The sequence below is a fragment of the Eurosta solidaginis genome, chromosome 5, assembly GCF_040869045.1.
Source record: "Eurosta solidaginis isolate ZX-2024a chromosome 5, ASM4086904v1, whole genome shotgun sequence".
Lineage (NCBI taxonomy): Eukaryota > Metazoa > Arthropoda > Insecta > Diptera > Tephritidae > Eurosta > Eurosta solidaginis.
This window is the reverse complement of record NC_090323.1, coordinates 235746374-235772457: the sequence shown is the minus strand read 5'-3', so window position 1 is coordinate 235772457 and position 26084 is coordinate 235746374. Positions and strand designations below refer to the sequence as shown.

Genomic DNA, 26084 nt, shown 5'->3' with positions numbered 1-26084 from the left:
TAAATAAAGTTTTGGTTGTAAAGGTGGGGATTCGGGATATTAGCGAGCTTTGGGCAATTTTGGTCGTTGTGCTTTTGTTCAGCTATATTTTATTAAAATAATTTGCTAAAAATAAACGATTGTGAGCATACAAAGAAATCTATTTGTACTATGGCACTATTGTGAATATTTGCACTGCATTACCGCCAGTTTCTATTGTACGCTAGATGGCAGCGCAAGCTGTATTATACGCTAGATGGCAGCGCAAGCTGTATTGTACGCTAGATGACAGCGCAAGCTGTAAGTTAATAGAAGAGCTGATTTCTGTTGATATTTGATAAGATACTTTTATATTGGTTGCGCAAGATCCGCACGGGCCAGGCTCGTTATATATATTGGTCAATTGACACTGCGCAGGTGAATCGGTTGACCGATTTCCAAGCAACCATCGATGTGCAGCGAATCGCAGCTGAGCAATTGTCTAAGTATTATATGTAGAGTATGTCACCAGAAAAAGTTGAGTTTATTCCATTCAATTTGTTTTTCTTTAAAGGCAAAATTTATGAGCGATTCGTATATACTTTAATCCTTCGAACGCAAAACCTATTTGAAATGCCTGCCTTTAAGAGCTTAAAAACCCGACGTTGACTGAATTTGTTCATAGTGCTCTTTAACCCGCATATATTTGGAAGTACTTATAGCTTTATGTGGTAGTATAGTTTGGTTTTTATAAGACTTTCGGAAACAACTTGCTTTCTCATATATTTGCATACCGTGAAAGCTAAATGAAATGGAAATGGCTATTAAAATTTGCTCAGTAGTTCAGAAGAGCAATTTTTAATCTCCCAAATTTGTCCTCTCCTATCGTCCCTTTGCTCACTTGGCTTTTAAGTGTGACCTCAGCTTGAAAGTAAATATCGGAAACGACTTCGTCGAACATGACCCAGATCTGGGGTTCAAGGGGTTGATAAGCGCAATTTATGGCTTCCGCGACCCAATTGTCAACCACACCTGAGAGAGGCGAATCCTGTCACGAAATGTATGTATCATACATATATTTAGCAGGCGATGATCTGGTGACCTCAAGTTCCTCATGGCATATAAGATTCATGGCGTATAAGGTCATATTAAATCATTCCCGAGATGGTCGAGAACGTGCCCGATCTTATCCGGCAAAAGACCGCCAACATCTACAACACTCCACAAAACCTTCGGAGAGTGTCTTTATGGCTACATCAATAACAATAAAATGATCCAGATCTTTAAATGTATTTAGTTTTTATTCATAATTTATTTCAGCTTAAATATCGAAATAACTTAATATCTAAATTTTTAACATACAGTCGTCTCTTCTTCTTTTATCGTATCTATAACCATAGAAGACTCTTCACGAATTTTTACAAAATTTAAAGATTCATCTACATTCACAAAATATGTCGGAATATGACCACGCCCCTTAACGTATGTTAGCCCACGATATGTACATTTAACATTATAGGATTGTAATATTTCAGCTGTAGCTTGTGTGACTTGAATGCAGCCTGCTATACCCGTAGAGTCCATACGTGACGCCATATTTACTGCATTACCCCAAATATCATAATGAGGTTTATAAGAGCCTACAACACCCGCCATCATGGGACCATTCGAAATACCTAAAGGGAAAGAGTGTAAAATTTAAATAACAAGCTTTCAATAGCTATATCCGCATTTTATAGATATTAAAATATTACCAATACGCAAAGCTCCTCTATCCTCCTCGGTATCTTCACATTGCAGGTTTTCAATGTTAAACGACCGCATTGTACGCATAAGATCCAATGCGAATTGGAGCATCACAAATACAACATCATTATATTCTTCAGATTTATTGATAGTCTTCTGGTGACCTTCGTATTCTTGCAGTCGTATGTTTTGTACTTTGGCCTGAGCACTGGTTGTAGGCATGTCATCTTGGATTTGTGTTTCCTCCTCAATGTCAAGTTGCCTGCTTGCTTTATTTGAATATATTTAAAAATCATACACTTATAATTGTTATGTTAAACTCTACTTACAATAGTGGCTTCTCCGTCCATTTGGTAGCAGCGAAGAACTTCGGTAGGCACTTTGAGTTTTCCGGTGCTCCGAACGTTTTGGATCCAAGCCACATGCTGCCATGTAAGTCCAACCGGCAACTTTAATTTTTTCTACTTTTCTTGTACCTCTATAAGTGCTTAGCTGAAATTGAAGAAGTAACCAGATAAAGCTGTAGACTAAAGTATCGTGTAATGAACTCCCAATCACTCCATAAAAGTCAAAAAAGAAGAGATCTACATATATGTATATACAAAACGAAATAATGTTTGGTTGATGTTACTGAAACAGCCGGCAGATAGGAATACGGTACGTTCGGATTCTGGAACCCGACTTTCGTTGGAACTGAAGTGTTTGGTTATTGAACAGGACTCGCTGGAAGACCATATTTGAAATCTTTGTTAAAGGCTAAGCATATGCCCTCTTGACACCTGAAATACAACTATGCAGACCGTTGGAAAACTATTTACTAACTATAAGGAAACGAGTTTGCAAAAGAGAAGTTCTCTCACCGGATCATGGAGTCTTACTCTGAACTCGCTTTTTAATCGTGCGAACAACTTTTTGTTGTTATTTAACCAAAAAAAGACTTTTCGAAGGTTCAGGGAGTATTATCGATATGGGCAGTCATCGGCCGCATATGAAACCGGTACCTTTAGCTAATAGAACCTTCTGGTACTGACCCGTCTGCCGCGGGAACAGTTTTTTTGCACCTCGAACCTTCCCACCTACTGATTTCAGTGGCCTTGTACAACGTGCATACCGCGTAAATATTTCTGGTTTCTAAGCTGGATCGGCGAAGGAAAGATGTTGTAGTTGTTGCAACCGTAAAATACTCCCCATGTTTACCGGTTAGCCCCCTTTAACCCTTAGTAGTGTGAGTTTTAGTTGCCTCTAACGACAGAAACGCCTACGGAGGGAACGCTCTTATCACCCGTATCCGATGTGGACGTATGCTTGAGCGCCGGAAAGATCGTTCCATAGATTTTTTAACACTTTATAAATGAGATTGTTATATTTTATTTGGTATTACAACAGACCTTCATGTTGTCCAAGTTAGCTTCCCCTACCAGATCAACGCCACCTAACCTACATATTGTATATCTGCGGCAGTATCACTTGACGCTTTTTTAATCGTTCAGCACAATAGATTTCAGATCTGCTCAGGATCTGTGGTGGTTATAGGGACCAGAGAAAATATTGCATCACAAATAAACTTGCAACACAAGTCACTACCAAGGCCTAAGTAGGAACATCCTATAGAGCACCTTCCACAGTCCGGCTCATAGTAAAATAAAACATCGTAGGTTAAATGTGGCCTTCCAGATAGGATTGTTGAGGTTGACGTGATGAATGAACTCCGCTTCATAAGGTTTTTTGGTTGATTCAATAAGAGAAAATAAATCTTCGAGAATTGTCGAGAACAGTCGTAGGCTGGGGTAGCAGAGCCACATGGAGGAGGAAGCGGACGTACAATCGGTGGAAAATGTCCAAGCTGCTGCTTGAATTGGAAATCTGATGGCGGATGCCAAACGGACAATGAAAGGGGTAAGCTTTTGTTCCGTTGACGGACTTCCCAGAACTACGGGTAGAATCAGTGACTATATCAGCATCTGGCTGGTGTCCATGGGAAAGATTTATAAATTGTGGTAGACTATGACGGCGGGATTGGTGGAAGGTGTATGGTTAAGCGAGTAGCGATATCAGAACAACCGCTGTGCCAGTGACCTACGCGTCCAGACAACCAATGGATGTATGGTTAAACAATCGACCAGTGAATGGTGAGTCTGTAAGCCTATGCCTAAAAACTGGTGGGGGGTGAATCTAGATATATTCAGTGGTATTGCCCCGTACGACACCGCTGCACCAACGCACTGCGGAAGCGAAAGTACGAGCCGTAGGTTTCGAATGCTCCCGTTTCTTTCACCTACCAAATCTAGTTTGTCTCAGTTAAGTACAAGGAAAGAATGTAAACAAAAGTCAGCTGTTAGTTTATTTTTTGTGTATTCATAATAGATTTTTCATCATTTAATTTTTTGTTCTACAAAATATTCACAATTAGCAATTTAACCGGGGGTTGGTCACCCTGTGTTGGTAAAAACGAAAATGTCAAATGAAGCTATCTGATAGATTGCTATCCTCTAGGTAAAATCTAGCGTAACTGAAGATGGTGAAACCGGCACTAAACCTTATCAAATAGCGCTTTCGATAATTTCTCAATCGCATAATGTGCATACTTAAATTAAGGTATAACATTATTGAGAAGTTTGCGTATTCGAGGTTGGCGATTGTTTCCTCAGCCAGTGGGTGCGTTTGTTGTTTTGACTAGAGGTTTGTTGCTACTGTAGCAGTCTAGCGGCTCGGGGTGTAATTCCTCGTTATGCTTTTGAAAGTGGCATTACTAACTTTTTATTGAGTTGCACTGTGTGCCGCTTGTGCCACTCCTACCTGCCTATTTGAGTTAAATAGTGTTTACAAATGGATCTGAAATACTAAAGCTGAAAGGAGTATAACAAACCTGACCTAAATTATAACATCCACGCACTCAAGGTAGCGAACTGACCGGTTAAGACCATCTGCCACAAAACTACCAAGTTCGTTTCTCCACTTGATCTTTGCGATCATGTGGCAGTCATTGCAGAGCCGCTGCTTCATTTAGACGATTTGATGCAGCCGCTCAACTTAGATCAGCTAAACTCTCTGGATCGATTTCTATATGAGTATCTCAAAGTATATATTACGAGCTTACCACTTCATCAAAGTCACAAATAATTTCATTCAAGACTCGAATTCCCACTTGTTCTGTATCATAATTACGTATTGTTGCAAAGATAACGGCCACATTATCATAAACCTCATAGTAGAGTTCGTTCGTCATTTGTCGGGACATATATATATCAGCTGAAATTATATAAACATCAATTCAATTTTACTTTAGTTCTTATGAGACTCAAATGAAATATTTCATACCAACATGAGATGGTAAAATATTATTGATGAGAATGGAAATGGTTTCATTTGTAAATTTTGCATCATACTGCTTCTCTAGCAATTGACGTTTCCAACTGAAATTTAAAAACAAGTTCCAATATTCTCAATCGATCCGTTGAATGTTTGTCAATCTCATATTTTGTAGGGTCTACGCACAGAAAGTCAAAGTCGAGAGTCAGTTCCGATGTGTTAGTGAAAATATTTAAGTTAATAATTTGGAAAAAATTTAAACAACGTGACATCAGAACGGACAAGGCGACAGCTGTTTCGATTATACCTTGTAAATCTCTTCAAAGCCTTTTCTCCCGGGAGTGGGATTTCACCCGCACTTCTACGATGGTAAGTGTTACAAACGCATTCAGCCACGTCACGCCTTATGAAATATTATAGTATTAGTCAGTCTGGCTGACTCGTGAAAATCAAAATGACGGCGCGTCAACACATACACAGCTGACTCGCGAGTCAGACGCACCGTTTGTAGGCCGTCCCTGTTACTCACTTGTAATCAACTTTTGCAATAAATTCTGTTTGCCTATCCATCAGATGAAATATACCCAATGTGACACACATTACAAATATATGAGAGTACTCTGGATACAGATGATCGTTCGTGCTCAAACTCTGACCGTATATAGAATTATATGATAGGGTTACCACAAATGTATAAAAAATCAATATAATAATGCCAACACTGAATTTGAAGACAAAAGGGATGCGGGTAAATAAGAAGGCTATGCATGTGCTCAATATAAAGCATTCGGTGACGGCCTAAAATAAATAAATTCGATAAAAAATAATTCAAGAATGATCTAGAAAATTATTTAAAAACTTTAACATACCCAAGCATTAAAACTGGATATCCTATTCCGGACCCCACCGTAAGGTTGTTCAATCGCATCCTTCACTTCTGCATAATTACCAGAATCTAACTGTAAAAGTAAACATTTATATTGATCTCTATCGACTTCTTAGGAGAGTAGTCTTCAAATAGCCGTGTAAGCTATCAGTTGTTACATAGTAAATGGGTTGATCCCATTATGGCCATGAAGATGACAGCAAGTTGTCTGAGGATTAGGAGTGCTCTGCCTTTCAATTTTCGTAGACCCATGCTTTCATTTAGGTCGTTAATCGATCGTCTTGAGCTGAGTAGTAAAGTCCTCCCTTGACGAACATTAATTACGCAATACAGGGCGCTCATCAAACTCGGAGTGATGAACGGTATCGAGAGATGATGAAATGACTTTTGGAGTGTCCGAGAGATAGGTTCTCCGAAAGATTTATGGTTCTGCCGACGGTGAGTATCTAAGTAGGTATAATGGTGGGTAATTTGAGCTTTACGCAGATATGAAGATAAAAGGTCAAAAGCTTCGCTGTCTAGGACATGCTATGCGAATTGACAAAGAATCTCCAGCCAAAGAAGCAGAGGCATTTGGAGACAGAGTAAGATGTGACCACCACTGAGTTGGAGGGGTAGGGGGTGCAGTTGGAGGAAGACTTGACCTCCTAATTGGGGCCAGCTACAGCTGAAGGGACTGGTTACGATATGGCCTAAATCGATCAGGCGGTTTCGCACCAAATAATGATGATTATGATAGAAGCTCACTTGCACAACATAAATGTCCGTTCGAACAACGCATAAGATAACTGAAACTTAAGCTAAAGCTATTTAGAGAGAGATACGATATACAAGTTTCGATTAAGATTGATATCGACTCTAATAATTATACCGGGAATATGAAAGAGCCGAGACCGAAATATTATCACCTAGGTCAAAAGGTGGAAAGTCAAGCTTCAAGTGTCTCGATGATTCCACCTCAACGTGCTGCAGGCAGCAGCAGCAGGAGGGAGCTTTCTATATGTTAAGACGTTTTGCATGAACTTTGATTGGACAGTGACCCGTCATAACCCTAATTACCATTGATAGATAATTTCGGCACACCGATTCTATCTACTTCTGGCCAGAAGGATCCTGCTACTCTGCAAGAATCGTCCAGGATTTTGCTTAGCTGACTTGAAGCCCATATTTCCAGACAGGACCCCAGGTGGAGAGGGCAACTTAGAATTTGCTACAGTCTTCAATGCGAGAGATCAGTGTGACCAGGCGATGGTACAGTGATCGGATCAGTTAAACTTGTGACTTACATTGACCTCCTGACGAAAAACCACTCCTTCAACCTTCACATGCATCTTTCACCAAGTTGGTTAAACAGTTCACTGCCTCACACCTCTCTAGAAAGAATGACTGAGGGGAAACTTGCATAGATTGGTAAGAATGCTAAAATACCCGAAGGAAGAAAGCCCATGTCACAACGTGTGATTAGCGACCGGCACCGGTGCATTGCCCTTAATATCCACCGGATGTATAAAGAGGTTGGCATCCACTACCAAAGTAGAGTTGTTCTAAGAGCGCCATTGATACCAACCAGCGCTGTGTGATGTACCGACACTAACATTTTGGTAATGCTTGCTGTGTTCAGAGCGTTCCGTCAGACTCTAACCCCATTGATCAGGAACAGGCTAACTACCACCCCATAAAGCCAATATACTCCCATTGGCGAGAGCCCCTAGCACTTACAGATCGCTCTTCCAGCATTACACGGCAACCGAGGCCTTCCTCACTATTTTTTCCACATTGGGCCTCCAGGTCAGTTTCCTGTCCAAAATATTCCTTAAATATTTAACGCCCTCAATCGAGGGAGTCCTGAAAGGGAGAATGATGAAATAGACCACAAATAATTCAGCCGTTTCATTTAACTGAATAAGTGAGGGCTCCTAACCGTATCCACACAGAGTTGATGCCTTCTTTTAAGGTGCCTATCTAAAGTCACCTCTGGCATACGTGACATATGTGTCGCATGCGGTGTATCCCCACAGAAACAAACCATTCAGTTAATTTCAGCGTGGAACCAAGGCTTTCAATGGCAACTTCTCTAAAGCTAGGGCATTAAAAAGGCTGTGTAGCATAACTCCTTCAAGGGGCGATTGGAATGAAATTTTATAAAACCAAACAGTTAAAATCGCGACAAGTAATGCTAAAAATAGCAATGTCATACCAAATGTAAAAGGACACCAGTTGAATGTAAACCCAGAACGACCAAATATATGATGCACCGCACAATAACATTGCTCTGAACGCCATCTGAAAGTTTATAGAGCCATTTGCTTAGGCTTCGATTCGGTTTGGAAGAGTCGGCTTCGCTAAAAAACATTAGCCAAAATTTTTTATACCATACCATAACCAATAGGAGGATCATTATTATATTGCTGATAACTACGAGAGTCCAAAAAGGAAACGCTTGCCTGAAAAAATGTAGAGTTCATATGAGATTTAAGTGACTAATCGAAAAACCCTTTAAACTTACAAAACTAAACTTTACTTACGTGGCATTAATCGCTTGCATAACAATTGCACAGAGTAGTGTGATATAAGAAACCAGTAGACTGTATTTGAGCATAATGTCTGGCTGCTCCATGAACATAACCTCCCAACGCCAATCTTTGAAAAATAAACATACTGCCGTTATATTACGTCGATAGCATTGCTCTTCCTTCTCGTCCAAGGTTAAACGTTCCTCATGACCAAAACAAATCCTTGAGACCCTAATCAAATTAAATATCAACCAATTAGTGTGCGCATATATCTGTCAAGAATAAAACCTAGAGGGAGAAAACCGAATTGGGATGGAATCTATGGCACAGATTTTTGGTGATTTATGGAACATAAATATTATCCCGAAGCCGATGCCTCGAAAAGATTGCGTGAAAATTCCCATATGCGTCCCCATTTATATAGTGTTAATAATGTAACGAATTTAGGGAATACCAATTTTTAAGCACCTTCTGCTAACGTTCGAATCGCTAAACTGTTGAATAAATCACGCCAATATTCGGTATTGAAAACTGGTCTTTATTTATATTACTTTGGAAGTAGTACTTCACAATTATACTTCACAACCAATAGCGTGTTTAAATCAAAACTGATTAATCATTCCTCAGCTTGCACTGCTTTTATACTCCCGGTTTCCTCGTTCACCCATTTCTCCTAAGGTCACCCATTTCTCCTAAGGTCTAGTAATTTCGCCAACAGTTGTAGCTCATGCTTGGTTAGTTACCAGCTATATATGGAGATGTATATATGTATGTAGTCCATGCCTCTTCCGTAGACATATGCGCGTATGTGTGAGTAACTACTTCGGCTGATGACTACATATTTGTGTGTGAGATATCTCTTCGTCGCCTTCTACTGCTGGCTGCTTTATTGTTGTTGTGCATTTATTTAGTAGCAGTTTAGTGACGCTAATATTCGTCACAATATGCTTACATGGCGAAGGTATGTGAAACCTTTCGAGTGCTTTTCGGCTATGAAGAGCTGGGCAGGAATAACTCATCTACCTTAGCTGACATCTTTCGTAGTCGTTATAAAAAATATAAGTAACCAGTTTAGAATACCAAAGCCACGTTAAAGATGGGATGACAGGTCAAACCAGCAGCTGCCACTAACCTAGTCGCTCTGGTTTTTCCCACTGTTGCAGCGTGCAGAGATTATGTAGTAATCTTATTAAAACTTCACTTGTTCTCGATTCTGCTCTCGTTTCAAGGTAGGTTTGGGTCGTATCTAGGTCTAAACTACCTACTCGATGGATATCTAAATTCGATTTGCAGAAGTAAGAAAGAGGATAGTGTTTAATAAAACCGAAAAATGAGTCACAGCAAGACCCTCGCCTTATGCCAAGGAGCAGGTTTCTGCGCTGCAGTGTTATAGCGTTCTACTGAGTTGACTTATTCAAAATAGAGTGAGAGGCCAAAAACTAATCGGCGTATGGATTTTCGCAGAGGTAAGTCCTAGGACTATTTTTATCTTTAGCTGCGCTACCTTGTTTTTTTATTACTTCTTCTATGTAACTCTAACTAGGAGGAGCACTATGGGGATAGTGTTAAGGCTAAGTTTCTGCGTCTATGCCACTCCCCCCGCAGCAGGCCCAGGGTATTTCCGTTAATCTAAAGTGTTTTGCGAAATGCACCCATTGGAATACTTGCAACCAAGGGGTATATTCAGCTGTATTTAAAAGAGCCTTTCCGATGCCAGTTCGCTAGGAAAGTAACTGTTTCTTACAACATAAGAGGCCCTGCTGCGGCGGATGGTTATTTTGCCCCATAGTTATTAATGGAATGCTTAGATCGCCTTCTCGGAGAGTAATCGTATGAGTCAGATTATTAATTCAGAAACTTTGAACGACGGCATTTGAAGTAGGTCGAGGTAGGTTGCAGCAAAGAACTTTTTTGCGAAGAATCTCCAATTCCCCCACCGAATTTAGGAGGCGGGAAGAAGAGGGAACGTTTGTGAAATGCATGTCTGTATGCGGTAAAACGGTTTTGGGAAACGCCCAAGTCAAAGGATCATAAGGCAAGCCAACCTCGATGGTATGAATACTACACTGGGTCGATTTATTAAGCGATATCGCGCCATCGATTTTTCGATAGGATTTGGGCTCAAGAAGAAAAAGTTACACTATGCATACCCAAAAAAATAATTTTCGAGCCTGCGAAAATTTTACCCTTTCGCCATTTTTTTCGCAGGCTCGAAAATTATTTTTTTGTGTATGCATAGTGTAACTTTTTTTCTTGAGCCCAAATCCTATCGAAAAATCGATGCGCGATATCGGTTAACTTTCGTCCATACAAATCGACCCAGGCTAATGATTACACTAACGAGAAGCCATGTAAGTTGTTAAGTTGATAAGGTCTAAAATAGCATGATATTTAAATGGTTGGAGGGTACACCCACAGGGAAAGTAAATGTTTGATGTGGATGCAGCGCATTGCGGAAACCGCTGCGCTCTGGAAAGTACGTTTGTGCGGATATCGAATACACCAGTGACATAGTGAGGTTTACGAAAGCGAATCTAGCAGAGATGTAGTTCCGAAAGAAAAGTGGAAGCATTACAAATATTAGCAATGGGGAATGATATGGAAGAGGTGAGAAACAAAACTCGTGGATTCCTTACGGCATGTTACCTGCTATACTGCCGATGGCAAGAGTATAAAAAAATTTAAGGCGCAATAACCTCCGAAGAGATTTAGGCCGAGCTTCTCTTCCACCGCCGTGCTCCTTTTAATGTTTCCTACAAATTGGCGGGACGGGACCTACTTCTTTTATGCCGACACCGAACGGCATCTGCAAGGCAGATATTGCTTTGCCCGTGGCGTGAACACAGGATCTTCGGTGTGGTTGGCGGAGCACGCTACCATCACACCACGGCGGCCGCATGGCAAGAGAAACGGTTGTAAAATGGCGCAAACAAAATCTTTGAGAGAGAGAGTTGCATTAAATTAGATCTCGTTTCAAATTAGTCATCTGCAGTCCAACGACTACAGGCTAATTAGTTGAATATACATTTTTTACTTTATCCCATTTCGTGCTATAAAGACCCCCGCTTGTAGCTGCACTCTTTACAACCACACGCTGTCGCTGATGCTGACATTTCCCGGGCATCAAGGGAAGGTCTCGTGGTGAGCTTGCTAGGTTGGCGCCTTGTCACATTAGCGTACTACCAAACATGTGTACGTTGGTTACATATAGTATGGATGGAAATCGTCCAGCAAGTAGTGTGTTAAATGATTCGCAATGCAAAAAACCGCCCGGACATTCCCAGGTAAACGACGATCAAGACGATTCAAGATTTAGCACATGAATCTATCTAAAAATCTTACTAAACACTTAAAACTTGTCTTACTGTATTCTACCGAATGGCATCTTGTCCACTTCACGACTCATCTCCAGAGTTGCCCGATTTCGTATTTGGTTATATTGACTTATGCTGTTTTGCATGAAATTTGTGGAGCCACCACTTCTGGATTCCTGATAAAATATGTATATATATAAATATTTGAACATCTACAAATAAAGTTAATCAAACTCACACCTCCATGTTTAAACTCGAAAGGTTTTCGCATCGGTGCTGCCGGGCGTCGCATTGTTATAAAATTCTTAGCCTGAAATATGAATGAACTCCGTTTAGAATAATTAAAATTGATAAATAAGTTTATACAAATCCTTGCATACCTACCCTTGCTGATGGCGGCTTTATAAGAAAAGTACGTATATTATATTTTTGCAATACGGGATCTTCACTTGCCTTCACCGTGCCCTCTTCATACATAAACTCACCGTCTAATTGTTGCAATGTCTCACTACTCACATGCACTCGACCAGCCTCGCCGGTGGACTCCAACCGGTTAGCTATATCAACATCCTTAGACCAAATGTCGAATTGCCATTTGTTGGCACCAATAACGCCAGACAATATATTTCCTGAATGTACGCCAATTCGCATATCAATATCCAGCTTCCGTTTCGATCTGAAAGTCGTATATAAGGGATATAAGAGAAGTAAGTGCCGTGATTTTTCGGTGATATCTTAAATTACCTTACATCACGTATATCGTTGATCATGCGCAAGCCAAGGTAAACACACGATCTCGCATGGTACTCATTAGGAATTGGGACACCAGCTACACAATAATAGCAATCACCAAGAAATTTAATGCGCAATACATCGTACTCCTGCGCGAAAGATATGCCTTTAGCCTTGTTGGATTTTAGGTGGACTAAATTCATTTAGTATGTCTTACCTGTGAAGCTGTATCAAATTTTACAAAGAGATCATGCAATGTCTCCACTAACGTTTTAACATCGAGCGTTGTTGTAAGGTACGTATAGTTTACAACATCCGCGTAAAGGATTGAGACATCATCGTGTGGTTCAATAAAGAGTTTTCTATTGGAAAAACAATTGACGGAAAAATATAGTGAAACAATATTTTGGCGGTGGTCAAGATGCCCCGTTTCAGAATAATTGAATATGGTCTATTTGGGTATTTGAATGGTGAATCAACAATTAACCCTGTTTAGCCAGCATATCAGGCAACCTATTTTGAGTTTAGATACTTCCTTAGTAATGATAATAAAATAAATAGAGTTTAAAACAAGTATATGTGTCTAAGTTCGGGTGTAACTGAACATTATATACTCAGCGTGAGATGCAATTGTACATTTCATTTCATATAAATTACTTTTCTACATGACACGCGGCACCGCGGAGACTAATGCCAAGCTTCTCGTCTAATTTAAGGTACGCTGCTTTTCCACTTTCCTTACTAATTGCTGAACCTACCGGTTTTATGCCAACTTCGAGCTACATCTGCCAAACCCGACGATTTTTCTGTTAAGTCAAATGGTAGAAATACGCTCGAGAGGCTTGTTAATTTTCTAAAACATTTCCTCCGAGGAGACTAATGCCCAGCTTCTGCCACTGCGCGAAAACTGATCAGGGAAATAATACCTGAACTAAACCACTTGTAGAAGCGAACATCTCCAGAAAATGGGAAACATAGAAAACTCGAACTGCCTATACTGCGAAATATGTTCATATATACAACGTCGCCACGCCTTCTTCGAAAGAGAACTGTTGTCTCAACAACGAAAGAGGGTAGCAGAGAAACTTGACGACATGGCCTGCGCAAGTGACAGATGAGGTACAGTCGGCAGATAAGTAAGCCCTACTCACAACCAAAGCAACGCGAAATGCATTGTCAGTAACGGCATGGGAAGTTACGTGCTAGTTTTCAAAAGAGAAAGGTAGCCCTTCACTCGCGGAGTCTTAAACATTAAACAGAGTCAACGAAGGGTTTTGAGTATATGTTGATAATAATATTACGCATTGTGAGTTCATACAAGTGGCAAATGTTTGAATAAACGTTAACAATAGTAAACAGCCTTGATCACCATTTAAATCGCTCTTTGGATACTTAAATAATTTCCTCATTAACATTTCTCGTTCTCTACTTACTAGATTTTAGAAATAAATATTAATATGTAATGAATATATTAATATGTAAAAAAATAAAGGTTGGTTTGAAACACAATTGGGCAATTCATGGCACTTAACTGCGAGCAAAAAACAAACCTTTCTTATGTTAACCCCATCAGCTATTATTTGACAGGTAGGTATGGCCATGGACAAATGGAAAGATTTTTTTTGTAGGAATTCACAATGCTACTATGGCAGAAGTATACTCTGAGAGTTCGTCGTCTACTGCTACTATGTGCACGCGCTCCTAGGAAACAACTTTTCGATTTGTTTGTTGCTAGTGAATTAATTTTAGTTAGAAGCTTGATAGAGGTAAGAGGAATGAAAATATATAAGCTAACAGGGAAGACTTTTAAATAAATAAGACTTTATGAATAAAATCTTCACATTAGGTATATGCTTTTTATTACTAACTCGGTATCTGGTTGCCGCCATAAAGGAGTCGGTGTAGATCTGGAAATAAAGAGAAAAGTTTTACTAGAACCAAGTATATAACATCAAGTTTACATACTAGACCTAATTTACATATAACAAGAGTATCTTAATTTTCGTACATAGCTCCCAATCGTCAATTAAGCCCAGTTTTTCAGTACAAGTTCAACTCAGTTGGTCAGTTAAACTACGCTTAAACTTATTCTGCAGTTTTTCAGTCCACTTTAACTGAAGTTTAAGCTGTGCTGAAGCGGCCGATCTGGCAGGGTTAAACTCTATTTAACCTATCGGTGATGTGCGTTCATTCAAATTGGCGTCGAATATACCCATCAAGCATTTGGGCTTGAGTACCATTAGAGCTCATGTTGATTAATAGCATACTTCTAAAATCTCAAGAGTTTTTCCAAGCAGTTGCTCAACTTGAGAATCAGCGCACTCAGCAAAGGAGAGAATTCTTTATAAAGCGAAAAATGCTTTACGTAAGTTGAAGAAATGATAGTTCCCAACTTGTGGTTCTTTAACTGAACTCAAGTGTAAGATTCCAATACTACAGTATTTTCACGAAAATAAAATAATATATTTAATTTATTTTTGATTAATTAGTAATTAGTAGTAGTAGTAGTAATTAGTAATAATTAATAATTACGCTTCATTACTGCTTTCAATCAGGTGTTTATTTCTCAAAATAAATAGCTTTTGGCCTGTGGTAGTACCACCTTGGAGATTTTTTGTCAACTTCACCTCAACTCGATATCCAATGTATGATATCAACTGCAAAACGTGTTAAATATTCATTTGAGAACTGTTCATTTCTCAAAATCTCTCAAAGGATGGATAATAATTTGAAAATGCTAATGACGTTGGAGATCCACTCGAGAACCATAAATTTTAAAAAATGTCTCAAAGGTTGGATAGTGATTGGAGAATGAAGTTGGATTCGAAAACTATCTGGTTTAAGAATAACTAGATAATGGTGTTGTATATCATCCCCCGAACTAGATATATATTTCGCTGGAGAAATATCTTTTAAATGTTTGCTGGGTTAACAAAATCCAGCTGTTTTCGTATCTACAAATTATCTAGATAATAAATAAAATAATTTAAAAAAATTTTTAAGTTAAAGGTTTTATTGAAAACAATACTTAAAAATAAAAATAAATGTAAGGCGCGATAACCTCCGAAGAGATCTAAGGCCGAGCTTCTCTTCCAATTTGCGTCGTGCTCCTCTTGATTTTCCCTACAAATTGGCCGGACGGGACCTACATGTTTTATGCCGACTCCGAACGGCATCTGCAAGGCAGATGAGTTTTCACTGAGAGCTTTTCATGGCAGAAATACACCCGGAGCGCTTGTCAAACACTGCCGAGGGGCGACCCCGCTTAAAATTTTGATGTTGCTTGGTCCGGGGTGCGAACCCAGGGCATACGGTGTGGTAGGCGGAGCACGCTACCATCACACCACGGTGGCCGCCAATGATCAACTACCACCTAATTATTTTCTAGCTTTTAGTATTATTATTACTTCATGTAAGTATTGTTTTCAATAAAACCGTTTAACTTAAACATTTTTTTTTTATTATTTTTTTATATTTGAAAAAAAGTGAGTTATTTGGCTTGTTTTGCAAATTTCTAGATTTTATCTGTAGAGATATTCCGAACAAAAAATATTTCTAAGACCACATTTACGCATGTCTTAATCTACAATAACTCACAGCAGTGGCGTGGGTATCCTAATAACAAGGAAAATAGCAGACAGCATCATTGAATGGGTGCCAATAAGCCCTAGTATTCTGATACTGATGCTGCGTATAAGGGCAAGGAAGTTGATCATAATGAATGTGTACGGGCTACCGAGAACCAAAGCGTGGAAACAAAAAATGAGTTTTTTAATACGCTAAGCGGCTGCGTAAACAGATACGTACGGCAAGGTGACATATTTATGATGGTAGGCGATCTTAACGCCAAAGTCGGATCCGAAAATGCCGGGCTGGAAACATACTTGGGTAAACACAGCCCTGGTATCCGGAATGACAACGGAAGCAGGCTCATCGACTTTTGCTGCGAATATGATTTGGTAATCGGCGGAAGCTTATTCCCACATAAACCAGCCCACAAAACGATATGGACGTCTCCCGACCAACGTGCTAAGAATCAAATTGATCACATACTGATAAACAAGAGATGGAGAGCATCGTTGCTAGATGTGCGCGCTAAAAGAGGCGCGGAAATTGGTAGTGATCATCACATGGTAGTTGGTAGTTTTAGAATCAAAGAAACTGCAGTACAGAAAAGTCTACAGAAAATGAATAAGAAAATCGATATAGGAAAATTAGAGCACCAGGAGTTCGGCAGTAACTTCAATGCGGCAGTGCGAGAACGTTTCGAGCACGAGTGTACAAATGATGGTATGAAGCGCTGAACATGGTTAACAATATATATCAAGAAGTTGGTAGCAGCATCCTTTGATACAAGAATAGAACAATGAAAGTATGGTTAAGTAACGACACGTGGACTCTAGTGCATCAGCGCCGACAAATCAAAGAATCCCTTCTCAGATGGGAAAATAATACATATCCAGTTGAAGCAAGAGAGTTATGAGCAAACTATAAAGGAAAATGCGAATAAATAAAGAAGTTAGCTCGAAAGGATAAGAGAAAATGGGTTGACGCATTATCAAGTCGAGCCGAGACGGCACCTAGACTAAATAACATGAAGGAACTATATGGCTTTAGCAGAGAACTCACTGGGAAGCATTATAATGGACCAAAACCAATTAAAGATACAAATGGAAACATTGTCACTAACAGTGAACAACAAATGAAGGTATGGGTGGAGCACTTTAAGCGGCGTACGGCAGGGTTGTGTACTCTCTCCGCTTTTGTTCATCGTGGCATTGGATGAAATTATGAGGCGTGCGACAAACGGCAGGCATGGAATACAGGGGACACCTTTCCATCAGTTAGAAGACTTAGAGTATGCAGACGATGTCTGCTGCTAAGTCACTGAGGCACAGGCCTACAATATAATTTCGAAGCCGTGGACAGATACGCCAAAAGGGCCGCGCTAAGTATCAATACAAAAGTCATAAAATGTGGTTATAATGTTTTAGCAAGACCAACAATGTTCACTGTCGATGGAAACGAAATTGAATGTGTAGAATACGCAGTTTACCTCGGCAGTATTATCTCAAATAGAAGCGGTGCGGACGAGGACGTTACATCCCGCATAAATAAAGTAAGAGCGGCTTTCGGCCAACTGACAGAAGTATGGAGGTCCAGTCATGTATCATTGAACACTAAGCTGCGAATTTTTAATTAAAATGTTAAATCAGTGCTCTCTTATGCTTGTGAGACGTGGAAAACTTCAAGCTTAATTGAGAAGCGCCTGCAAGTTTTTATTAATAAATGCCTACGCCGAAACCTGAAAATTCGATGGCCCGAAACAATAACAAACGACGAATTATGGCGAAGGACAAGCCAAATAAAAGCAGCCACTGAAATTTCAAAACGAAAGTTTTCGTGGATTCGACACTTGATTAGGAGGCCTCCAGACAATATAGCAAAGGCAAGCATTGCGGTGGAACCCGCTGGGAAGCAGAAGACCCGGGGCGCCAGCGAAAACCTGGAGTAGAACTGTCGATAAAGAATTGGAAGATGCAGGTTACACGTGGAATGATGTCACGAGGATAGCACCAAATAGAATAAGATTCAAATAGGTTGTCGAGACCCTATGCTCCAATAGGAGTTAAGGAAGGAAAGAAGAAGAAGAATCTACAACAAATCGTCAACAGAAAATCACACATTTACATATGTTCCATTCCTGGGAGCTAGATTATTTTCTGTTAAATATTCACGTGCATCTTTTATTTTGTGCTTCCAATACTACACGAGATCATTAGAGATTACACTCTAGAGGTGGTACTTTTTCCATAAAAAAATCCGTATCTCTAAAATTTGTTCATAAATACCGATTATCGAGGGGTGAAATTTATATGGGAAATCTAGTTATATAATTAACGATTAGGAGTTAAGTACGATAATGAAAATAATCTCGTTAGATGTAAACTAGGTATAACAAAAGAGATTGGAATAGGGTTGAACATATACAGAATAGCAATAACCAGATTGAAAAACAACAAGGCCACGGGCGCTGATGGATTGCCTGCGGAGCTATTCAAATACGGCGGACAAGTGCATGCTCGACGATTGGAATCCAAGTGTTCTTTGACCAGTCCACAAGAGAGGGGATACTGCAAACTGCACCAACTATGGCGGAATCAGCCTTCTTAATATCGCATATAAGGTCCTGTGAAGTGTATTGTGCGATAGATTGAAGCTCACCGTGAACCGCCTGATTGGACCTTATCAGTGCGGCTTCAGACCTGGTAAATCTACCATCGACCAGATTTTCACAATGCGACAAATCTTGGAAAAACCCCGTGAAAAGAGAATCGACACACATCACCTCTTCGTCGATTTTAAAACCGCCTTCGATAGCACGAAAAGGAGCTGCCTATATGCCGCTATGTCTGAATTTGGTTTCCCCGCAAAAATTATACGGCTGTGCAAAATGACGTTGAGCAACACCATCAGCTCAGTCAGAATTGGGAAGGACCTCTCCGAGCCGTTCGAAACTAAACGAGGTTTCAGACAGGGTGACCCCCTATCGTGCGAGTTCTTAAATTTGATGCTGGAGAAAATTATACTAGCTGCAGAACTTAACCGCACTAGAAAAATATACTATAAAAGCGTGCAATTACTGGCATATGCTGATGACATTGATATCATCGGCCTAAACAACCGCGCTTTTAGTTCTGCTTACTCCCATCTGGTAAAGATGGGTTTGATGGTGAATGAGGACAAAACGAAGTACCTGCTGTCATCGAGCAAAGAGTCAGCGCATATGCAACCACGGTACTGTTGGCAGCCATAATTTCGAAATAGTAAAATACTTCGTTTATTTGGGAACCAGCATCAACACTAGCAACAACATCAGCACTGAAATCCAGGGAAGAATCAATCTTGCCAATAAATGCTACTTTGGACTAAGTAGGCAATTGAAAAGTAAAATCCTCTCTCGGCGAACGAAAATCATACTCTACAAGTCACTTATCGTACCCGTCCTGCTATATGGGGCAGAAGCATAGACAATGACAACAGCAGATGAATCGGCTTTGGGAGTGTTTGACAGAAAAGTTCTTCGAAAGATTTATGGACCTCTACGCGTTGGCGATGGCGAGTGCCGAAGAAGATTTAACGATGAGCTGTACGAGCTTTAAGCAGACATCAACATAGTCCAGCGAATTAAAACGCAGCGACTGCGCTGGCTAGGCCATGTTATGCGAATGAGAGAGGACGCTCCGGCCAAGAAAGTGTTTCTGTCGGAACCCGCCTATGGAAGCAGGGGTAGAGGGCGGGCCCCACTCCGCTGGAAGGACCAGGTGGATAACTATTTAAACTCCTTTGGTGTAACCAATTGGCGCCGGTTGGCAGAGAGAAGGAGCGACTATGTTATAAAAATATTTAGGGTATTTTCTACATTCATATATTTTCACATACCCTCCATCTTCGTGCGTTGATCGTCTGTCTTTTTTAGTTTGCTTCATGTGTTCAATACGAATCTTCACGTCCTCTTCAATTTTATTAGCGATCTGCGCGGGAATGATACTCAGAAGCAGGCTTTTCTGAAACATAGGAGGAGTGCTGTTGTTGATTTAAGTTTTCGCATAAATCTAAATTCAATTATACCTCTTGATCTCTAGCCGCTTGCAATACCAAATTCTCTTCGACACATTGTCGCTTGTCCAAAAATGTAGTACGAATAGCCACTTCACGTGTGAGGCGAAAGAATAACCCCAACATATTAACACAAGTCATAAATATGCCTTCAGATATAATTCTTGCCAGATCAATATCTCGTGTACCATCAATGCGACGACGATAGGTAACAAACGAAAAAAGTATTATATAACATATTGACACAGCCACGCCCAATATTAAAGCATGTGCATCATCAGCGATTGGCATAAATATATATATGGCATATATAATAAAGCTGTAGTAAGTGGGTACGGTAATATTGTAGTCCGTAACAGCGCGATAAACGGGCACCGATATGTCTGACGCAAAAAAAACGAAACAATCGATTAATTGAGAATTTGTTGAAAACGTGTTTTGCCCCCTTACCCATTAATACCAGCGATGATATCGCTAACCAAACTGTTGCGAATGTTAACCATTCATAACGTTTATTGAAATTCAAACGAAAATGGAAGAATAAAACAGCCAGAGTGACGAATGTACATCCCATATAAATTCCGATATCAATATATGAATCGTGATACTTCTGGAAGATGAATCATTTAGAATGTTATTTCATTCAACTCAAACTATTTTCGCAAACTGTGCTTACACTTGCTGAATACGATATAAGAAGTAACAGAGAATGAACTATTGCAATAAATATGAGTATAATTATAAAAATTCCTAGATGACTCAATCGCAAACGGTTCATGTATGATATATAGTATTGTTCCACCTCAAGATTACGACATTTTCTCTAAAAGTTTAGAAAAGCATTAATATTTGGATTATCGAACGATTCATTTTTACCTTTAAATAACCGAGTTCCCACTTCTTATGATTAACCAATTTCGTTTCATGATCCTCATCATGATCTTTGAATTCTTCAGTTGATGACTCCAGAAACGTATTCATGTTTCTTGCCTTACGTTTTGGACCTAGCTCTCATATTAGCACTTTTGCAGCATATCTGAACTAAGCAGTTTATTCGTTAATCAGTTTAAGGTGTTTTATCTTCGTGAAAGAGGCGTGGAATAATCAAGGCCATTTAATGGTAAAGTTTATATAAATTTCTTTAGAATGTTTTCCAAAACGCTCACTTGATGGCCTCCCGATAGTTTCAGGAAACTCGAGGACCCCTTTGCTGCTTAAAAATTAAATGATGTACGACCAAGCAATTTTCTGAGTAGCAAAACAATAGCAAAAAACATTGATTGCACTAAATGATACGAAAAACAAGTTGAAGTACAGTATCTGAGGAGTCAAGCTGAGATTTTTTTCATTCATTGGAAACCGAACGAAAATATTGGATACCGTCCTGCTTCATCATTTCACTGTGAATCTTCGCCTAGCCACTCAAAAGCTTTTGACACAGTCAACTACTGCACGCTACTCCAAGGCAAAGAAGGTTCATCCCTTCTCCCTTGTCTAAAAAGATGGACCGCAAGTTATCTAAATGGTGGTGAAGCGTCGTTCCATTTTGGGAACGAAACCTTAAAACCTATGATAATTAAACAGGTAGTACCACGAGGTGGTGTCCTATTCTCCATTCTGTTTAAACTATATGTATAGCAAAGCTCCTTTCCCCACCATCATTTCCTAACACGACGACTGCAGGATAATGGCAACGGAACCTGACTCTCCAATAGACGAATTAGTTTCTATAATAAACAGCTATCTCTCCAGTCTTTCTAGTTTTTTTCGCCTATCACCGACCGAATCCACGGCCAATCTGTTTGTTACGCGGAAGAAACAAATGACGCTAATATTGGACTTCCACGTCGATGGTGTTACGCTGCCAACTTTTGGTCTTCCAAAGATCTAAGAGGTAACGTTTGATAATACCTCAGTACAAAGTCCCAACAAAATATTCACATCACTTGCCGGCAGCACTTGGGGAAAAGAAAAAGAAACGTTTCTTACCACGTACAAAGTGACTGGCCAGTCGCTCATGTGCTACGCGTCACAAGTTTGGTCGTCTGGTCTTAAAAACAGATACTGAAAAATGCTGCAGGCCTGACAAAATTCTGCACTCAGAACTGCCACGAGATTTCTTCTTATGGCCACTGAACATCATCTACATAGCGAAGTTAAAGAGCTGAATATTAAATATCATGACGAAATGAAAAACAGACAGTTTTTGGTTAGTTTTCACAAACCTGGACCCCTAGCAAACCATTGCTTGATCTAGCCACGCCTCCAAGAGAGGTAAGAGAACATCTCCATAAGCACTTTGATGAGATTCAGCCACTGCCAACGGAGCCTTTTGATCCAGGCAAGCATAAGGAGGCCCTAGGTAAAACCCGCCCAGAACCCTAGCCAAAATCCACGGTGAGCACCGTTATCAACAAACACTATCCTACCCAACTTCGTTCTGGATACTGTAACGTCTTAATTTCTTACTTGTCCCGAATCAATGCAAGGCATGTCCTGCAAGTGATGTGTCCCCACATGACAAAAACAATTTTTTCGATTATAATATGTAAATTATACATCTAACACAAACTTCCCTATGGTCCACCCCTGTGGAAACTGCTAGTTTCCTTGGATTCAAGTTAGGGGGTTTTTATGACATTTTATGAGTCTTCGCACACATTGTATGGGGCGAAGCACTGTTCTCACAACAACAACATGAGGAATATTTTGACCTCACAGTGAGGGTGGTATTCAGGTGACATAAGAAGACATCCTGTGACAGTTCTGAGCACGGAGTTCTATAGTGCCTGCGGTTTCCTAGAGTGTGTTTTTTTAAGCCCAACGGCTATATCGGACACCCATAGAATACAAGTGGCTGGCCAATTATTTTGCGACAAGCTAAGAGCGGTCCTTTGTCTTTGCTCCAAGTATCAACGAGGGACTTGAAGATCTCATCAATGGAGGGGTCAGGACCAGTTGCCGCTATCGTGCATTCACCAGCATACGACAGAGTAGTTCAGGAAGGGATATTCGTTATGTAAAATTTAACTTAAGTGGGGATAGGACACCACCCTGCGACATCCCTCGTTTAACTTTCCTGGATTTTGAAGTTACGTTTCTGAACTGGACGGATGCCTGCCAACAACACAGTCGACATTTTGAGACTGGGAGGAATGGAAGACCCTTCTAAGTCTTACAATAACGTGCTGTGATTGTCTGTGTCAAAGGCTATTGCGTTATCCACTGGATAGTGTCCCTGCTGCCGATCGGGATCAAATAGATAATATTGAGTGATAAATGCAATCCAACCTCCATCCCTTCTCATGGACGTTCTATGGACGCTGTAGGCAGAGCAAGTGTGTAAAGCAGAATCTGTAGTGAGCTTTGCCTCTTGGCTGGTAACTTTACGCATGAAGCGGCTCACTTCATGAAATCGACTACTTCCGTGAACTTCACAGTAAACCCATTTCAGTTTATGTGCGGTATTCTGAAGTGCAACTGTGAAGACGGAGTTACTCTAGAGGTGAGAGATGGATGAGTGCGCCTTTGTGTGATAAATCTAGGTCGCACGTGCTGTTGTGACCCTGGGAGTTGTCAATGTTTATCAAAAGATTTTATCTTTGCCATCTTTTCACATAAAAAATTACAAAAGCTTCCAACTATACACCAACTAAATATTTATTTCAAAGTTCGCAAAGTATCGCCAAGCTTCGAGCTTTTGGGGATCACTGGCAATGTTAATCTAATAATTATTTTACCTATTAAAAAACTTTATTTAATACAACTTTGATAAATCATTTATTTCAAGTTCTCATAGGAATTGGGGTAGTAAATGTTGTTATTTTTAATTTATATGCACATTCCACAGACAAAATATTATTGCCATTTGTATTGATCACAATTACTTAAAATTTAAGCATTTAATTCAACATAAAATACGGTAACTGGCCGACACACTTTGCTGAGGATCTTTCCCAAATTATCAAACACTCAACATTTTGTATCGCATTGATAAGAAAGCCGAAGTACGACGAATCAAAATTGGTAATAAACACTGCACCGTGATTTTTGACCGATATTTCACGTATTGTAAGGCGATTAGATTATTTGCGTACCGTGACGCTCCGAGTCTGATGAGACACTAAAGTTGTTGAAGCTCTTGGATTTCTGATTTAGCTCTTCACCTGTTATCAATTACAAGTGTGGAACTTCTTTGGAATTGGTTAAGTGGAACACGACAAGCATTTGTAGAGAATTGGGTATGTGACGGTAAATTTTGATAACACGTGGAAAGAAGATTGTTAATGATAAAGTTCTGTAGACTTTTGAGTATCAGAAACTTTCGATTGCAATATTGCGCCGCATTATGCGGAAACTTGTGCCTAATTTGTTGTTAATCATCATCATTAATTGGCAGTTAACCGTTTGAACGATTTTGGCTGTTTATCAAGCAACGCTAGTCATCACTGTTTCGCAGCAACTTACGCCTATTGGTAGCAAGAAGAGAGGGGAATCTGTAAGTTACCTCGACCAACTCAGTCGCTATCTTCCCTTCACTGCTGTCAAATATGGATGTCGATACGAAGACTTTGCTGTAAACAATTTGCAATGCAAGGTTAAGTTAGGTTGAACTGACCGGTCAATGAAGACTTCACATAGACGGAATGTGTCCATAGTGTTACCAGAATTTGTTTAACGACCAAACGGAAGAGCACTAATCTGGTGCCAGGACATACGCTATAGAATAACTCCGTCCTCTTGGAAAATACTGGCAGTTTTCTAGGACCCAGTTTAATTGCTGCCTCGAGATCTGACAACTCTGTCGCCCCTAATAGCTGGAGCCTTGACCTGGCGAGTGCAGGACACGAACGCAGAACGTGCTCAACCGTTTCTTCCTGCAGCTCACACTTCCTGCACATACTGTTACTGACGACGCCAGACTTACATATAGGCATGTGGCGCCAGCAGGCAGTATCCAGTCAGTATGCCCATCGTGAGCCTTAAGTCTTCGCTCTTCAGAGATATGAGCCACTTTGTTACTGACGAGGCCAGACTTATAGGCATGTGGCGCCAGCAGGCAGTATCCAGTCAGTATGCCCATCGTGAGCCTTAAGTCTTCGCTCTTCAGAGATATGAGCCACTTTGTAAGTCGAATATCATAGGCTTTGTACATGATCTTATGAATTTTGCAGCCCCGCGCTTTTGTCCACGCCCTTCCTGCTTGATGGATCATATGCAACTCTTGTCTCCTTTTGATTTCTCCCGAGCGGATTGGGACGTCTATCGTCGACTCAGCGAGCGTTGTATGATATGCTAATCATATATACTCTGCATACCCTCTTAAGTTTTTTGGTATACGTATTCTTTTGTTTGGCTGTCCACCAAACAAGAACCCTATAGTAAAGTATTGCTTTGACAATTGCCGTGAATACCCAATGAGAGAGTTTGGGATAGATGCCCCACGTACATCCTTGCATCCCATAGAGGGTTTCTTATTATCTTTATATATATAAAAATCACGTGTCACTAGGTTTGTCTGCGATGGACTCCTAAACTACTGAACCCATTTTGAATTTGTTTTGCACCCCGTGTGTAGTTTGATCTAGCTTGAAATATAGAATAGGTTATATCTCACTTTATGGTCGCAATATTATTTTATTGCAATTTTTTTATTTGTTTATACATAATAATAAAATGTTACGTATACGCATTGGCAATCACATATTCAGGTGGTGCGGATATACTTCCGTGTAATTGGTTGGTGTTTAATTAAACAACGTGCTTATCAATAAAAAATATTATAGCGAATGATATCAATTATAGCACATAACCAGGCTCGCCGAGAGGGTGGGGGATTAGCCCCGGGCCCGGGGTTTCTGAGGGGGTCCGCGATTTAGAGGTACTATAACATTTTTTTTTTAATTCAGGAGAGTCTTTAGTTGTTCCATGTGCAATTTTTAAGCCGAATTTCAAAAGCAACGAAAATCTGTATTTCGTTTTAATACTATAGTGAAGTGTGAAAAA

At 40.0% G+C, this 26084-nt stretch overlaps 1 protein-coding gene across 1 annotated transcript; it reads right to left on the bottom strand.

Moving 5' to 3' along the window:
• Positions 1 to 1311: 1311 nt before the first annotated feature.
• Positions 1312 to 24166, bottom strand: ACXD (Adenylyl cyclase X D). The gene is made up of 21 exons (XM_067792021.1): positions 23966 to 24166; positions 20955 to 21288; positions 20755 to 20901; positions 20529 to 20688; positions 20091 to 20461; positions 19902 to 20026; positions 14327 to 14365; positions 12676 to 12820; positions 12471 to 12607; positions 12111 to 12402; positions 11965 to 12036; positions 11778 to 11902; positions 8425 to 8643; positions 8097 to 8343; positions 5883 to 5972; positions 5543 to 5811; positions 5023 to 5117; positions 4802 to 4953; positions 2034 to 2196; positions 1713 to 1973; positions 1312 to 1634 (listed from the first exon to the last, which is right to left on the bottom strand). The coding sequence occupies exons 2-21, from the start codon at positions 21057 to 21059 to the stop codon at positions 1312 to 1314; spliced, it is 3537 nt and encodes a 1178-aa protein (XP_067648122.1). The 5' UTR covers positions 21060 to 21288; positions 23966 to 24166.
• Between the last annotated feature and the right edge of the window lie 1918 nt (positions 24167 to 26084).

Bases quoted from the DNA above. Each gene is read 5' to 3' on its own strand.
- ACXD (XM_067792021.1), bottom strand. From the start codon at position 21,059: ATGAATACGTTTCTGGAGTCATCAACTGAAGAATTCAAAGATCATGAT. The intron at 20,902-20,954 runs GTAAAAATGAAT...CTAAACTTTTAG, and splicing joins GGGAACTCGGTTATTTAAAG to AGAAAATGTCGTAATCTTGA. The intron at 5,973-8,096 runs GTATGACATTGC...TTACTTTTACAG, and splicing joins CTGGTGTCCTTTTACATTTG to TTAGATTCTGGTAATTATGC.